At 43.8% G+C, this 16,857-nt stretch overlaps 2 protein-coding genes across 2 annotated transcripts; both read right to left on the minus strand.

The window, feature by feature from the left end:
- Positions 1-912: 912 nt before the first annotated feature.
- Positions 913-13,540, minus strand: LOC120033419 (adenylate cyclase type 10-like). Its single transcript, XM_038979775.1, has 32 exons — positions 13,384-13,540; positions 13,112-13,216; positions 12,943-12,981; positions 12,692-12,835; positions 12,177-12,382; positions 11,976-12,066; positions 11,792-11,880; positions 11,369-11,560; positions 10,951-11,072; positions 10,492-10,568; positions 10,122-10,311; positions 9,913-9,968; positions 9,644-9,815; positions 9,180-9,372; positions 8,987-9,073; positions 8,588-8,868; positions 7,972-8,183; positions 7,679-7,810; positions 7,089-7,376; positions 6,623-6,931; positions 6,336-6,378; positions 6,023-6,236; positions 5,794-5,934; positions 5,517-5,683; positions 5,042-5,198; positions 4,222-4,426; positions 4,036-4,087; positions 3,801-3,916; positions 3,443-3,560; positions 3,001-3,196; positions 2,366-2,554; positions 913-1,670 (listed from the first exon to the last, which is right to left on the minus strand). The coding sequence occupies exons 1-32, from the start codon at positions 13,538-13,540 to the stop codon at positions 1,452-1,454; spliced, it is 4,959 nt and encodes a 1,652-aa protein (XP_038835703.1). The 3' UTR covers positions 913-1,451.
- Positions 13,541-14,318: 778 nt separating this feature from the next.
- Positions 14,319-16,770, minus strand: LOC120033723 (glucagon-1-like). Its single transcript, XM_038980164.1, has 6 exons — positions 16,686-16,770; positions 16,390-16,490; positions 15,985-16,140; positions 15,283-15,399; positions 14,558-14,701; positions 14,319-14,343 (listed from the first exon to the last, which is right to left on the minus strand). Exons 2-6 carry the CDS (start codon positions 16,482-16,484, stop codon positions 14,319-14,321), a joined length of 537 nt encoding a protein of 178 aa, XP_038836092.1. The 5' UTR covers positions 16,485-16,490; positions 16,686-16,770.
- Positions 16,771-16,857: the final 87 nt, after the last annotated feature.

Consider the following 16,857-nt stretch of genomic DNA (forward strand, 5'->3'; position numbering starts at 1 on the left):
TTTTCACTGCCATTTTCCAGAAGATTTGTTGATAGTATTCGTTCTCCATTACAGTGGGGAGGCAGGCCAGTGTTATATTTCAGGCATTGGGGACCATTACATTCCAGTTAGCGTAGCAGCATAGCCCTGCCATTCTATACCTATTGGGAATGTGATTCCTTTAGGGTTTTAACCATAGGCTTACAATGAACACCATGTAGTAATTTATAGGATCTCTGGTTTTAACGATCAAATTGTCTTTGAAGTCGTTTGATGACCATGTAGAGTTACAGTGCCTTCAGAAAGTATTCACACCCCTTGACTTTTTCCCCATTTTGTTGTTACAGCCGGAATTTAAAATGTAATAAAATGTATATTTTTTGGTCACTGGCCTACAAACAATACCCCATAATGTCAAAGGGGAATTGTTTTTTGAAATTAACAAATTCATTCAAAATGAAAAGCTAAAATGTATTGATTCAGGGAGTTGAATACTTATCTAATTAAGATATATTACTGTATTTTTTTTTTTACAGATTTTAATTTTACAATTAAATTCATTTTAATCCAGCTTTGTAACACAAAATGTGGAAAAAGTCAAGGGGTGTGAATATTTTCAAGAAGGCACTGTACATGTGTGTTCCACGGGCATACAAATGTGTTTTACCGGCATATTGTTCCAGTCACCCTGTCGGTACGTTATGTGATATCTTCTCCTGCATTCCAGTTTGTTTGACAAAGTGATGTTGTGTTCTGATTCTGATCTACCAGTAACTGTATTTAAACACCTGCACAAAGGTGAATCAAACTTAGCAGTGTCTTTCTACAGGATGTTGTGGTTAATTGATAGAAATGCAATAATAGCTTTGTGAGAAAGGGCAAAATGTAATAAAGTGAAGACTCTTAACGATGTACTATACATAGTATATTTTATTCATGTGTAAAATGTTACTAATATGTTACTAAAAACTTTGAATTGGGGTAAGTGAAAACTTGTGGTTTTTATGTAGTTGACGTCTATCCCATTGTACTGTGTTGTTGATGGATTTGACTTATTAGACAAATCAGAATGGATCAATATCAATATCAAATTTTGGCCACTTTACTTGTGGAAATCTGCCTTAAAATTTAGTATTGATAGCTGAAGACAAGTTTATGTTTAAGAGTTTATCGACTCATCTGTGGAAAATGATCAATTCAGATATTTGTTGTTCTATTATAAATGTGATTTGTTATACGAGAGAGAGAGAAATGTACGAAACAATAAAGTGACTGAAACATCCTTTCATTTGGTGAACGTTCATATCTTGGCCATCCACTTCGATCGAGATTAAATGATACCAACACTCATTAATCCCAAACACATCACAGTTCAAAACCAAATCGCCAATGACCTTACTTCCTTTCAATCTGCTGCAATAGCTTTCCCCATATACAGTGTTCTCCACACTCTCAATAAAGGAACCGGGCCCCTATCCTTGGTCTATGAGGAGCTGGGTGTCCTCTGCCTTTGGGGCGAGGTGCAGGCTGGATTTGTCAGCCCAGAACTCGCCCCCCACACCCACCAGGGTGTAGCGGGTGTGGGCCAGCTCCTCTGGGTCCATCCCCCTAGCCTCCTCCCAGCTGGGCATGGTCAAAGTGGAAGCGAACCAGTTGCTGGTACTCTGCCTGAACACGCCGAACCACGAAATCTGAAGAGGTAGACAGAGAATATTCACAACATATTACAAATGTCCTTAATTAAATAAATAATACATACTAATATGCACTACGCTCTACTTGTGTAGGTTATCAAGGAGAAAATACATCTACTACAGTGGAGGCTGGTGAGGGGAGGACGGCTCATAATAATGGCTGGAATGGAGTATATGGAATGGCACGATACACATGAAAACCATGTGTTTGATACCAATCCAATCACTCCATTCCGGGCATTATTAAGAGCTGTCCTACCCTCACCAGCCTCTACTGGCGTGTACCTCATGGTATATGACGTTTAACTGCAGTCTTTTTTAAATGCATGTGGTTGAGGTTTCTGTTCAGTGTGTGTGTGATGACTGCATACACATCACAGGAGGTTGGTGGCACCTTAATTGGGGAGGACGGACTCGTGGTAATGACTGGAGTAGAATCAGTGGAATGGTATCAAACACATGTTTCCAGGTGTTTGATGTCATTCCATTTGCTCCATTCCAGACATTATTACGAGCCTAACTCCCCTCAGCAGCCTCCTGTGAATACTCATTATACGGTATGTGCGATTGTGTGTGAGACTGTACACTCTCTTGCCCGCATGCATTATCCCATGCCATGCATCCAATACATCCTCCTGCCTGATTGTGTGTGTGTGCGTTTGTCATCTCAGGCCCTTCCTCCAGTACTGTACCTGGTTCTGTGCGATCCAGCTCTCCTCCAGCTTGTTGCCGTGCTGCTGACACATAATTAAAGCCTTGTTGAGGATGGCGTTAGCCAGGGCCTCGTGGCCCGCCAGCACGTACATGTAAGCTCTGAGGTGCAGCACCCGGGGCGCGTACATCTTGTTGGTTGAGTACTTCCGGTTGAACTCTGTGAAGTGCTGCATAAGAAATACTATGGCTATTAGGACAGTTTCTGGGAAAACATTTATAATATGGCTGTGTGAGTTTTCTAAAGGTACATTATACACAACTGTGTGTGTGGGGGCATGTGAAGGCATATGTGCGTGAGAGAGAGTGAGAGAGCGTCAATGTGAGTGAGCGTGTGCATAAACCTGTTCATGCATATATTTTGGTCATTTAGCATACGCTCTTATCCAGAGCAATTATGATTAAGTGACTTGATCAAGGGCACGACGGCAGATTTTTCAACTAGTCGACTCGGGGATTCCAACCAGCAACCTTTCGGTTTCAGGCCCAACGCTCTTAACCGCTAGGCTACCTGTCGCTAGGCTACCTGTCGCTAGGCTACCCGTCGCCAGGCTACCCGTCGCCAGGCTACCCGTCGCCAGGCTACCTGTCACCAGGCTACCCGTCGTTAGGCTACCTTCTGTGTGCTCTGGTAGATGGCTTTGATGTGTTGGTTGTGCTCCACCAGGGCCTTTCTGAACAACAGCACATGACACTCCAGGAACATGACCACGCCGTTGATGGAGTGGATGGATGAGGGAGCCTGTCGGGTCACTCCACAGGCCTTGGTGTAGAAGAAACAGGCCTTCTCCCACTCACACAGGCGGGCATACCTAGGCCGAACGGGGGACACACACACACACACACACACACACACACACACACACACACACACACACACACACACACTAAAGATAGTAGGGTGGACTAGAGTATAGCTTCGGGCTGCATTTTGAAAGGCACAACATTGTAGAACGTTCAGCTAGAAATATGTTATGTAGAACAGAAATGCCTCTCTGGCATGTAGAGAAAATAATCATGTGCACTCTATTCATAAACACTTCTATCAGTCCACTGACCACAGAGCCAGAGCAGAGTAGAGATTCATCATCAGACTCTTGTCAGCCACCAGGTTAGGGTCTGACTGGGACTCCTCCACAAAGGTGTAGCACTCCTCAAACGGACGGAAGGCAAAGCCTGGAACACACACCATGAGACCCAACCTATGCTAGTGGTCCTCTGTAGCTCAGTTAGTAGAGCATGGAGCTTGCAAAGGCGGTTCGATTCCCGGGACCAACCATACGTAAAATGTATGTGCACATGACAAAGTCACTTTGGATAAAAGTAAATGGCATTTATAATTATTATCCATTAGTTCATTAACTAAGATATGTCACGTGGAGATGGTGTCCCACAGTGATGGAATATCCAACTTGCCTGAGTAGAGCAGGAAGTCAAAGCAGCCTGCATAGAACCAGCCTTTAGCCGTGCTGATGCGGGTCCTGTTTCCCAGGTACTCCAGACTCTGCATCAGCTGGACACACTCCTCATACCTGGGTGTCATAGAATTCAACGGTAGATAAGGTACACATCCCAGTAAAAGAAACAAGTATAAGTAGTGCTTTACCTCTGTGTGAGGAGGAGGGGTGTGTGAAGGACAGAGATCACCAACATGTCCAGGCCCCGGCGGTTCGTCAGCTTGCTGATTTGCTCTGCTCGGAGACCTGAGAAGTAGAACTACTTTCAATACTGAAACTTCTTTGCTATTTATTTCTTCTCTGTCTGTCTGTCTTTCTGTCTCGCTTGCTTACACACTTATTTGTTTAAACCGAACACACACATCCACTCCTCTCCTCACCATACTGGATGGATTCGTGCAGGGCTCCGGAGCAGAGCTTGACGATGGAGAGGGCGCGTATGAAGTAGCTGGTGAGGATCAGGCCCTCCATGCAGTCAGGCAGCTCAACACAGGTTCCACACAGCATCCTCTCATAGATCTTACACCGGTCGTCCTGACCACTCAGCTGACAGTACTGGAGGTAGTCGATGCACGAGAAGATGATCTATCGACAGAGGTGGTGTGTCTGCGAGTGAGAGGGATGTGGAAGAGTGTAGGGGTGACTGTATACCAGGGTTCCCCAACTGGCGGCCCGCGGGTGGTTTTATTTGGCCCCCCCCCAAAGTTTTCTGAGCAAAAAAACATTTTATTGTTGGACAGACTAAAAACACCAGGAAATCAGCTGCAAGTGATTTTAATTTAAGAAATCTGTTCCCAAGTATTCCCACTCATTATAGAGAGAAACGTGATCGTATACAAATGTAAGCAAGGTTTGAAATTATGTTTTAGTCAATGGGATTCCTGTGGTCAATTTGCAGTCTACAAATGACTTGTAATTATGTTCCGGCCCCCTGACCATCCGCTCAAGAAAATAATTGTCCCGTGGCTGAATCTAGTTGAGGATCCGTGCTGTATACTCTCTTAAGGATGGAAGACTTAGAGAATGTCAGATAATCTGTATTTCCTGATGAATCAATCTCTGAACAGTGTCTCTCTTTCTCCCCCCTCTCCCCCTCAACACACTGAGCCGTGTTGTGTTTGAGATTTCCACTGACCGAACAAACCCATTTCCCCCCCCGTTTTCCTGTAAAAAAACAGAGAAGCAGAGTAAACAATCCACCTTGTTCTCCTCTGCACTCTTCTGGGCTGAGTTCATCTCCATAGTGATGGCCAGCGATGCGTTGAGCATGTTCTTGGGAGCTCTCCTCATGCAGCCGATCTGCCACATGTACGACAGACAGCAGATCTGCTCGTGGAGGAACGCTAGCTTCTTCTCTCTTTGGACACCAAGACAACAATACCATCTAAACAACAAAACCTTTAAAAAGTGGAGCATGCACACGATTGTAAGATCCACTCAATTGATGGTGGAGCGCCTACTTCACCACTGTGCTAGAGTATATTTGCATAAAACGTTTTACTGTTTGAGTTGAATGCAGATAAATGACTTAATTGTAGGTTGCGGTATGTTGTAGTATTTTGTCGTCAATAAACTGAAAATAGTTGATATTATAGTGCTTGCTGTATATAATATATATATATATTAATTTGTTTAATCTTTATCTTTATAGGGGCTTGTTGAAGATAGAACACACCCAGGGTTGTCAGCGTTCTTGGATCTGTAGCACAGACTTTTCATCTTCTCACAGACGTATTTCAGGGACATGGCCACACGGTTCGTAGGGAGACGTCTGTTCAGGAGCCGTAGGGCGCTGGAAAACATGCTCTCAGCCTCCTCGATTTGGCCTGTGTTGTACAACACCTAAATGTACAACAAACTATACACTTTAGTTTGAGAAAAGCACTATTTTGTATAAATGCAAATCGTCATTATCCTTTGCGATCATAAATATAATTTCAGTGAACTCTTACCTCCCCTCTGAGACGGAAAATACAGGCTCTCTCAAAGTTGTTGATTTTCACTTTGACTTTCGGGTCGGCAGTCTCAAAGGCTGGCTTCCCCACTTTCAGATTATCCAGTATGATCTTGGCTTCGTTTAAATAGGACAGGGCCTGTGAGAGAGAGAGAGAGAGAGAGAGAGTATTTCTGTATGAGCGTGAACAGATCAGAAAAAAGTGTAATGGACACACACACACACACCTTGAGGTTGTTGGAGAGGTAGGCCGAAGCTGCGGCGGTCTCTAGCAGGTAATAAAAGGTTTTGGGCACGTCGCCCACGCCCGTGCAGTGGCGCACCATGGGGCACAGCACACACTCCGTCACCTGGGCACACCTACACTTCCTGGTTCTGTCCACTGTGGTGTTGTACTCATTCACCATAGAATCTAGTTTCAACAAGAACTCGTCCTCCTCACTGACACACGCAAACACACAAATACATTTGTTATGGAATCAGCCCACTTGTATTACTGGCCAGCTGATCTGGGACCAGGGGTAGAGTATAAAACCTTACCTGTTGGGATGCAAAGGGCTGACCTGGTTCAGTTGTATAGTCTCTGAGAGGTGGAGAGGAGAACAACACCAACAGCACACGTCAAATCAACCCTCAATGGTTACTTAGATCAGCTGCTTACAGCGTCACTATTGTCAATCTGCATGAGCGTGCGTGTGAAGTGTTTGTGTGTGTGTGTGTTTGGCCGAGCATGAGTGTTTGCGTCTGTCTCTCAGGGAGTGTTTGTGTGCGTTTTCTCAGCTTGCGTGTGCTTCTCTAGCGGAGAGGTCAGTGGGTCCATCACTCACCCTTGGGGAGCCCCAGTGTACTTTGGCCCAGGAACAGGGCCTCCCCAGACTCTTGTACGTTGAGCAAACTCGGGTGGATCTCGATGAGGTTGTTCCCTATAGCCGCCTTGTGGCCGAAGATGAACTCGGCGATGCCGCAGTCCCTGCAGCGGTGGGCCTGCTTGAGGAGGTAGCTGGCACACTTCTGGTGGATGTCTCTCTTCTGCTCCTTCAGCCACAGCTCGTAGGCCGTCTCCTTGACCAGGGCCGTGCAGAAACGCATCACCCTGCAGCGCCACGCGCCGTCCACAGACGCCTTGCCTGACACTTCTGAGAGGGGGGGCGAAGGAGGAAGGGCGAGAGAAATATACATGAGAGTGGGAGAGATATTTGGGGGGAAGAAGGTAGAGAGAGTCAGAGGGGAGACAGAAAGAGGTAGAGAGTGAAACTTGTCCTTGTCTGCACTAGCCTCAGCTCCATTACTGACCTTCACGGACGTCTTCTTGGCTGTCCTGGACACAGTAGCAGTTGAGCGCGCCCCAGCACTCTGACTCCTTGGTGAGTTGCTGGGTGAACTGCTTGGGCTTGGAGCCGCACTCAAACGTGCCCGACTTGAACAGCGAGGTGAGCGACAGGTTGAGCTTGTCGGGGTTTTCTGACTCTGGCAGGATGTTGATGAGCATCTGCGTGGTGATGGTTTGGCCGATGATGGCAGCACACTTCACCACCATCTGGTCGGCCGGCTGCAGGTGGTCTAGGTGGGCCAGGGCCATGCCTGAATAGAATTCCCTTTTATTAGTAGATCAGTTGGTAGAGAATGGCTCTTACAACGCCAGAATAGCGGGTTCGATTCCCGGGACCACCCATATGTAAAATGTATGCATGCATGACTAAGTCACTTTGGATAAAAGTGCCCACTAAATGGCACTTATTATTAGTAGGCCTATAGACATGCCTGAACAGAAAACATCCTTAATGATTTTAGTGTTATATTTATGAGTCATTTCTATCAAATAAGACTAATGAGATGAGGTTGCATTGTGTTTGGGGGCAGAATGCAGGAACCCTGTACTACACCTTTCAATGTCAGAGGGATGGGAACTTCGTGGAATTTGGCAGCTTCTCCGACAAAACAGACCAAAGCACGGTCAACAAAATGGTCCAGGGTTGTGATCTTGCGGGATTTCAACATGGATGCCTTGGGTGGACCTGCAACATTAGTGTTTCACAAACAAGGGTGTTGATTGGCTGGGAAACCTGCCACTCATATATTCTCAGCCAATAGGTCTGTCCGTTTCACAGACAAGGGTGTTAATAGGCTGGGAGACCTCCCACTCAGACATTTTCAGCCAACAGATCCATCTTCCTACCCAGCGTTCCGGCCCTGGCGTCCTCCGCTTGCCCCACCTGGCTGGGTTTGGAGCAGTGTACCACCAGGGTGGGCTCAGGGAACAGGATGTCTACGTTTTTAGCCTCATCCTCCTCCTCCACCTCCTCGATCACGATCAGATTGCCCAGATACAGACTCTTCAAGAGCTCCTCACAGTAGTATGGAACTCCATGGCTTCTCTCCACCAGGAACCTAGAAAACAGATTACACTTTGAATTGATACATGACATGTCTTCATGAGGTAACTCCGGCTTCTTCTGTGAGATATTCATGTACTGAGACAATGACAGCCTTAGAATGAGTCTTAAAAAAATAGCTATACAGTCGACAAGCCAATTCAAAAGTGTAACATTCAAATAAATTACTTTTTACTTCCTCTGGATATCGATGCTTCAGTTGTCTTTGAGGAGTCAAAGGTCAAATTGGGGTGCTTATATTTGTCCTCTTTCACTGTTTCACTGCATGTACAAGTGGGTAACCTGAACGTGTGTGAGGTGTGAAACTCCCAACTCCCCCCTGAGACACCCTCGGCGAGTCGATATGTGTAACGTATGTATATTAACACAGTGTGTGTGTGTGTGTTTGTGTACACGTACAGCTCCACCTCGCTAGGGATGCGGACCACCCCCAGGATCTGGCAGGCTAGCTGGGCGATGACGGGGGGCTCCAACCCAGGCAGGTTAAGGTAGAGGGTCCGGGGGTCCTTGATGATGCGGCTAAGCTCCGGGAAGGGCCCGCCCTGACTGGTGTGGGGGAGAAGGGCCATACACACCAGAACCGAGGTTCTTTCGCATGCTTCGAGCAGGAAGGTCAATGAGGCTCGATCCACAAAGTGAGCCTGGTCCAGCACGTACACGCACGGCTCGTCCTTGGCGAACTAGACAGACCACACACACGTAGTTATCACGAATCAATTGAATTCTAAGTAATCAAACAATCAATTTGCCACCTAAGTCATGTTTTTACATCATCCACGTTATTTTCTTTTACAGTACCTTGCAAAACAACTCCAGAAAGTAGTTCCTCATCTTCTTGTTCTTCGTTTGACTGTCCATGAGTGACACATCCTTAGACACAGGAAACTAAAAGCATAGAACAGAGCTTACAGAAAAGACCCATCTACCCTCGTTAGCTACTACGAAAGAATAATAACTTTTAGAAAAGCAACGTTCAGAGAGCCCCACCTACCTTGACTAACAGGATATCATTGAGAAGGCAGAGGTTCTGCCTCATCTTTGGGTCTAGGATCTTGGAGAGGAGGACTCTCTCTCGCTCGGCGTAGCTCTTACAGTTCTGAACTGACATGACGATGGCCAGTAGGGTCTGGAGAGCATAGTTAGACTGCTTGATGTCCGTCTTGGCAAGCTCAAAAGAGATCACTCTGAAAGAAAGGAGACAGAAGAAAACATTTCCAATCCCCCATTGTTGATGTCTATTTTTCTTTGTCACTACTGGGGTTGACTTACAATGAAATGAAATGATCACAGCTTGGGATATAGCACATATCTGTTGTATTATCAACTAGCCTGGTGTCAGATCTGTTTGTACATTTGGCATGACAATGACCATCATAGTTGCCAAGACCTGAGCTGGGACCAGGCTAACTAACCAGGCTCTTCTGGGACCAGGCTAAACTAACAGCTGGCACTGACCTGACTCCCTCCTTGGCTGTTCTGTGTACCACCTCAGCCAGCAGGCGACTCTTGCCATAGCCGATAGGTCCCTCGTAGATCAAAACATTGTTGTAGTTCTTGTGACCTGCAGCCCTGGCCTCCAAGAAGCCCTTCAGCATGCTGGAGTACACTTCAATTTCTTTCTCTCGGCCTAGGGAGCATTTGAGAGCAACATATCATTCAAATCAATGTGATCTTGCACGATGAATGCATGTCATTCATAATCGTCAATACTTGAGAAAACTCACCCAAAAGAGGATATCCCTCCTCTCTCTCAACGGACATAGGTGCTTTACCAACAGTTCTGGAGATGAGATGTTGTTTTATAAGCATGTATGAGCCACAACAATACACCTAATTATCTAACATGACAATAGTACAGTGCTCAATATGAAAGTGAGTACCAGTCAAGAGTTAATGGACTATAAATGATGTTGGTCACATCAGATGGTCGTACATCTGCTGTTTATTGGCCATGAACTGATATAGGACTCCAGGGTTCTTGACTCCCTTCATGGCTTTCTTGGGCAGCTCGTTAAAATAAAACGCGGGGAGTTTTGAGTAGTAGCAAGTCTCGCTGTCACATGACACTACCCCGGGGTAGTGCATCATCAGCCGTGCCGCCAGGTTCACCTTACGACCAATCACTAACGACAAAGGACACAGAGATAGAGTTCAAAGTTCATAGGTCAAACTGGTCAAAATCTGAACATAATAGTTATGTGAGTTAAAATAATATAAAAGAGTCTACAACAAGTTATAGTAAAGTGGCAGTGGCAAAGCACAGTTCCACCTGAGAGTTCAAGAGGATGTCAAGGGGATTTTACCTGTGTATTCATGCCTCACTGGATGTCCTACTACACCACAGAACACTGGGCCTGTGGTTACTCCAACAGAGACAGTCCTGTTGGACAACATTGGACCATTTGTTAACTAACTATACAACATATTGCACTCAAGTGTAATACAGATGTAGGATCTTAATTTGAGCCAGTTTTCTAGAGCAGGAAAATAGTCCTGTAGCAAAAGAAAATGTGAATTATTATGTGAATTATAATTCATGGTCATTTTTGTAGGAGTTTATACATTTTTCGTAAGGGAAAATCAAGTGGAAATTACAAACTTCAGAAGCCTTTTTAAACCTCAAATACACTACAAGTTTAACATGTCCTGCATTGCAGGAAAATGATCCTGCAACAGGGTGATAAAATTAAAATCCTGCATCTGTAGCTTGATAAAAATTAAAGGCATGTGGTCCTAGAATATTAGGATCAAATGGGCCTTACTTGAGGCTGCGGATCTCTTTCTGGCAAAGGTAATGTACTTCATAGGCAGCCTGTAAGGCATGGGCACTCTCATCCTCCCGCTTGTCCCCAGGGAGCCCAAACAGACAGAGGAAAGTACAGCCCTGCAACAAACTCCTTGTTATATAAAAACATACAGCGGGTTTGACTGAAGAAGAAAGTCTTGGTGAGTGCACCCATTGTTACTGTTTCTGGTTAATTGGGTTTGTAGTTTTTCTCATTGCCACCGGGAACAGAGAACTGCTGGGGTGTATTCATTAGTTCACACCGTACCAAAACATTTTGCATTTGTTATTGGACAAGTTAATGTTAGTCCCTCCCCGTTTCAGCCTGTTTACGTTCATTTGGTTCCTACTGAATAAACCCCCAGGATTCCATCTTGAACAAACCACTAACTGACCTTGTCGAACATGAACACTTTATTGACCCTCCCGTGGTGCTTGACTATCTGCTGACCGATGCCAATGGCAGCCTGGTGGATGGTCATACACTGCTCCTGGTCACTCTCTCCTCCCTTGAACTGCATGTTGACAAACACTATGGTGGCCGGACGCATCTCAGAAAGATACTCCAGAGGCTGGTCGTCATCTATCTAATGAGGGAGGAGAGGTCAGAATGGAAAACCATGGTTACATCCCAGTGACCGTACTAGCATACTTAGTAGAATGTTTGCTCAATACCTTTCTTAATTCTATGTAAGTAGTAGTGTGGACATTAAAACAGAGCCTACATTTATACATTCACAGATAGTGATTCTGATTTGGAAAAAACGGACAACTTTTGCTATTGTAAAGAAAGAGGACGGTAGTAGGTAGGTTCTTACCTTCTGCAAAACCGTTTTCATGATGTACTTCCGTAAAGTTTTCTCAAGCTCTGCGTTTGGCATCAGTCGAGATGCTTTCCTCACACAATCTGTAGACCAAAAAAAGGACTGGTTAGGATGTTACAACACAACCATGCAAGTAGAAATATCACAGGCTGATATCTAGCTACTCTCTTTACTGTACCTCCTGTTACTTTTTCATGCTCTACAGACGTTCCTATTGAATCCTGGTACTTCTCAACAGAGAAACTGGGCTCTCGCTTGATGTATCGCACCTGCATTGAATGACAGCCATTTACATATAGTCATCTAGAAACCACCAGCCTACTTGAAACTGCATTCATCATAACTGTATCCATCCATCCACAAACACACACACACACACCTTCACGGCTCTCTCGTTCTCTATGGGGTCAATGGCGATGTTGTCCCTCTCACATAGTTCCCAGGCGTTAGGTGACAAGATGATTGTGCTGGCCACCGCCAAACCCTCTGCCAGCCGCACCTCGTCTACTGCCCGGCCAATCACCACAAAGTACTGACTGATCTCGTCTCCTACGATCACCTTGGAGAGCTTCCCAGCAGATATACCTTGGGACAGCAGAGGAGAAAAGGTATCATATTTGAGGTTTTAGTTGCCTATAAAGTCAAGTGTAGCCGGATAATAAGGGCACAAATTCACAGAGTAGAGTACTGTTCTAGGATCAGGTTCCCCTTATTCAAATCAAAATCAAATCAAATGTTATATTTAGCAGATGTTATTGAAGGTGCAGCGAAATGCTTGTGTTCCTTATGATTTAAAAGGAAAAACTGATCCTAAATCTGCACTCTTTGTGAATACAGGCCCTGGTGTTATAGCACCAACATGTCTCTCGGCCTGTAGGAGACTCAGACAAGCACCTATTTTAACTTTTAGCTGACAGCCCACTTCTGTCTCCCGGACTCCACACTGGTCCTGGATGTTGAGGCTGCATTTGACTACCAGGGAGATTACTTCACTGAGCTGGACTCTCTCCACCGTCCATAGAGCCAAGATGGCATCGCCTGTGATTAAAAGTTGTTTGGCCATGAAGAGTAGAAAAGCACTGTAGCTAGGAATTGTGATCATGGTTAATCTGTGTCTCAAAGCTGAGAGGGAAGCCTATTGTTACCTGCATAATTCAGAATATCTCCCCCAGCATCAAGGATATCTGAAATACAGGCAACAAAGCATTGCTTATTTTTTTTAGACTAACTTAGTCTAAGTTAAGTTAACTAACGGTACATCACGTTAGATTGATATTGTATTGCTTTAACTTAATAAACCCATTGCTAACTTACGACTGACTATTTCACCAATGTAGCTGTTGAGTGTGCGTGTCAACTCGTCTGCTCCATAGCCTTTCTTGCTACTCAAACTGAATTTCTCAGTCAGATTAGTGAAGCCTAAAAAATATACAAAATTGATTAGTTGACTTCCAGCTAGTGTGTTAGCAAACGTTAGCTAGCTAGCTTCTAAACGTAGATCGAAAGGGAGAATTCCAGCTCATGTTAGCTAGCGAGATAGCTAATGTAGCTAGCTACTGTAGCTAAGGAGATTTTACATAGCTTGCCTGATACATCCGCGAAGAGAAGGACTCCATGAAAGTTCTCTGCGTAGGGGATGTCGTTGGTGAGGGTGCTGTAGACAACAAGATCAGGTACATGGGCAGCTATTTTGCTTATTTTGTACGAGTCCTCTATCTCACCATCTCCCTTTATCCAACCCATTTTAGCTGTAGTTTAGGGGCATCATGTTTTTCCGTTGAGCGAATCTGAACTGTCGTTTTTCCGTGAACGTTCTAGAATTCAGATTTTCACTACAAACTCTGTTTCACCAATTCAAAAAGAAGTAGCTATTATTTGTATTTTTTAAATAACTAAACGTTACTTGAATGCCATGCATTTTGGTTTCAGAACCACGGACAGAGCTTCTTTGAGACGCAAAACCAGTTTCTCAACTAGTCTAGTACATAAACTACGATCATTGGCACAACAGTTGAATGTGATGGGGGTTTTTCAGCACCATGAACTGAAATAGTTTGGGATTCCATTGGTATGGATGCATGGCTTGTCAAAAACAGTACAGCAAACACAATGAAAGAGTTTAATTTTGCAGAGCAGGTTTTGATACATATGGGATAAAAAACAAATTCACACAAATGTTACCAGATCATTTTGCACATTATATCTGAGTTTTTACCATGTTCCCTTTTTTTCAACATTACAAATATAGAAAATAATGTTAATTTATAGAAAAATATTTGTATGATTTGACAACTGACCTGATGCATAAATGCACCACAAAGTTAAGGAAGAATACATTATCTGTTTTGTTTTTTTATCACATAATGTAGAGTAAACAATCTAAGTATTTCCAACATTGTATCAACATTACAACAATGCTAAGCAGTATGGCTTTTTAGTATGGCTTTTAGTTTTTGTCAAGGCTTATCATTTGTAGCACAGTATCCACGTTTCTCTTGAACATGGAAGCGTTTGTCTTCTTTCAATGATCTTCTTGACGTTTGTTACTGAAATAAACAATAAACAAAATTATCAAACTGTGACACCATACAGTAACACAGTTTAGTGTGTGAGAGTGAGATACAGACAAAAAGAATGTGACAACAATAAATGATTGATCAAAATGGCACCAAATTCACTCGTTTTAATCAGAGCCCTAGTGCACTATAAAGGCAATAGGGTCCCATTTCATACAGCTTCTGGTTGTGTTCTGATGTTTACCTTTTCCCTGAGGGTTTGGAGGTCATGACCCAGAGTAAATATTCTTTGGCAGCCAAGCTGTCTAGGACCTTGTTCACGTCGCTGGTGAAGCTCCCATCTACATGTCTTCTGCTCATTGGACCATTCATGCTCTCCTCTGCAGATCTAGGTACAGCACACACGATAACACACACTTGTCAGTGGTTCCAAACACAATACTTGCACACACAATACTTCCACACAAAATACTTCCGCACTCAATACTTCCACACACAATACTTCTGTACATAATTACCAACCAGGTTGGGTTCAACTTTTAGTTGGCGGAACACATTTTCTTCAGGAAATGTACCCTTTTCTAGTTGCGCCTTATGACTATTGGATGATTTCGGAAGTAGTGATCTGTAGCTGTAGTCATTCATTGTGCGTTAGAGGACACCTTGGTGGTTCCCTGAACAGTTGTTTATGCACACAGTAACTGTGTAATACGCTCTCTTCCAACCCAGTCAATACAGTCATCCGAAGGGCAAATATCAATAAATGTATCAATAAATGCAGAGCATAGTTTCATGGGATTTATTGGGCACGACCACATGAAATGTCAACACAGGCCTTAAGAAAGCAGAAAGCAATGGTGTGGCAATGGATCAATTAGCTAAGTAGTTGATTATCTTTTCTCTCTCTCTTCTTCTCGCGTTAGACATGACACACAAGATGTTGGTACTGTAGGGTGAAGGGAAGCCTACTCTCGTCTGGCCGTTCCTGATTTGAGCCAGGAAACAAAGTCCTTGGCCGCCTGGTCCTGTAGATAGGTGCTCACGTCGCTGGTGTAGGTCCCATCTGCATGGCGTTTGGATGGAGCGCTAGATGGAGGTAGAGAGGAAATGGTGTGATGGACACAAAACTCCACTAAACCAATGATAGTACTGTGAAATCATTCTGGCTCAGCTAAAAATGGCCTCTGAGTGCTTATAGCTGTTTTTCACTAACTTTGCTAGTAAAACATTCAAATATTGTATTTTAAGTGTATGTATTAATACACAAGTTGAGGATAAGTTGATAATGAAAATGGATGGGTGGTATTAGTTTCAAAGTGATGAGTAGTGTTAATAACGTCATGTTACTTTGTTTGACTTGGAAGGATTGTGTATAGGAATATGTTGCTCAGTACATTACTATTCTTTCTCTGTATGTACAAACAATGCCATAATATACATGGTGCATTAGACAGACATTTTTGGGATGAAGTTTACATCTGTAATTTCTCCATCCAAATCTTTGATTGCTCAACTCAAGATATACAGTATTCATCACAGTAAAAGTAAATTTTAAAAAACTGAGCTGTTCTTGTTCTCATTAAGAAAAATATCTTATTATTTCTCGACCCCACAGTATAATATCAGTCCTGAGCCTAGAAAGATATAATATTACTCTGATGAAACACTCACCCACTCCTCTTGGAGTTCATAAGCCATTGAACAAAGTCCTGAGCCATCCTTTCTTCCTGGTATTTACTGTAGTCGTTAGAGAAGGTTCCCTCGGAATGTCTCTTCATGTTAGACACGCCCCTCAAATCCTCCAATAGTGAGTCTGCTGTCTCTAAGCTACAGGAGAAGAAGAATCTTTAATGCTGAAATTATGCTGATAGATGCCTCATTATAGTCTAATTTTGATTGACAGTTGCTGTTGCATACATGTACATTATGTGTTAAACACTAGTCATTCCGTCTGTACTCTACGTTGATACTCTACATTTTTTTCTCTATGATATGTTCTGAAAATATTTGTTAAAATATCCCATGGAAAATTGTGATCATCCCCCCCATGGAAAATATAACATTTTTGAGCTGTACCTTGAGTTGTTCTCAGCCTTTTGCAGAGGGACTTGCCAACTGCTCTGTACGATGACCAGAAGTATAAAACCAGCCAGGGAGTGGATGCCAAACATTGTGACCTGCAGACAGAACCACAATTGAGTAACTTAGCCGAAGACAGTCATGTCCATTTTACATTGACAAGCAAAAGGCTCCATATCAATCATACATCCATTGACAAAATCAAAGGTTTTGTTCACAATGGAAAACTCATCCAGTTTTGAAACAGATTTTCCTAAAACAATCAAGACGTGTCCTGGCTGTAAGAAACTCACCTGTTCCTGTTAATGTGCGGGTAGATGAGATGAAATGTGTGTCTGAGAGAGAGTGATCCTCTGCTTCAGTCCTGGTTCCTTGTGGTTGTATCTTGGTGACCTGACTGGCTGTGAGGGTCTTATATAGCATGGCCATGAGGCCAGGTCTGCTCCGGTGGCCCAATCCTCCCAC

The sequence above is a fragment of the Salvelinus namaycush genome, chromosome 40 (genome assembly GCF_016432855.1).
Source record: "Salvelinus namaycush isolate Seneca chromosome 40, SaNama_1.0, whole genome shotgun sequence".
NCBI lineage: Eukaryota > Metazoa > Chordata > Actinopteri > Salmoniformes > Salmonidae > Salvelinus > Salvelinus namaycush.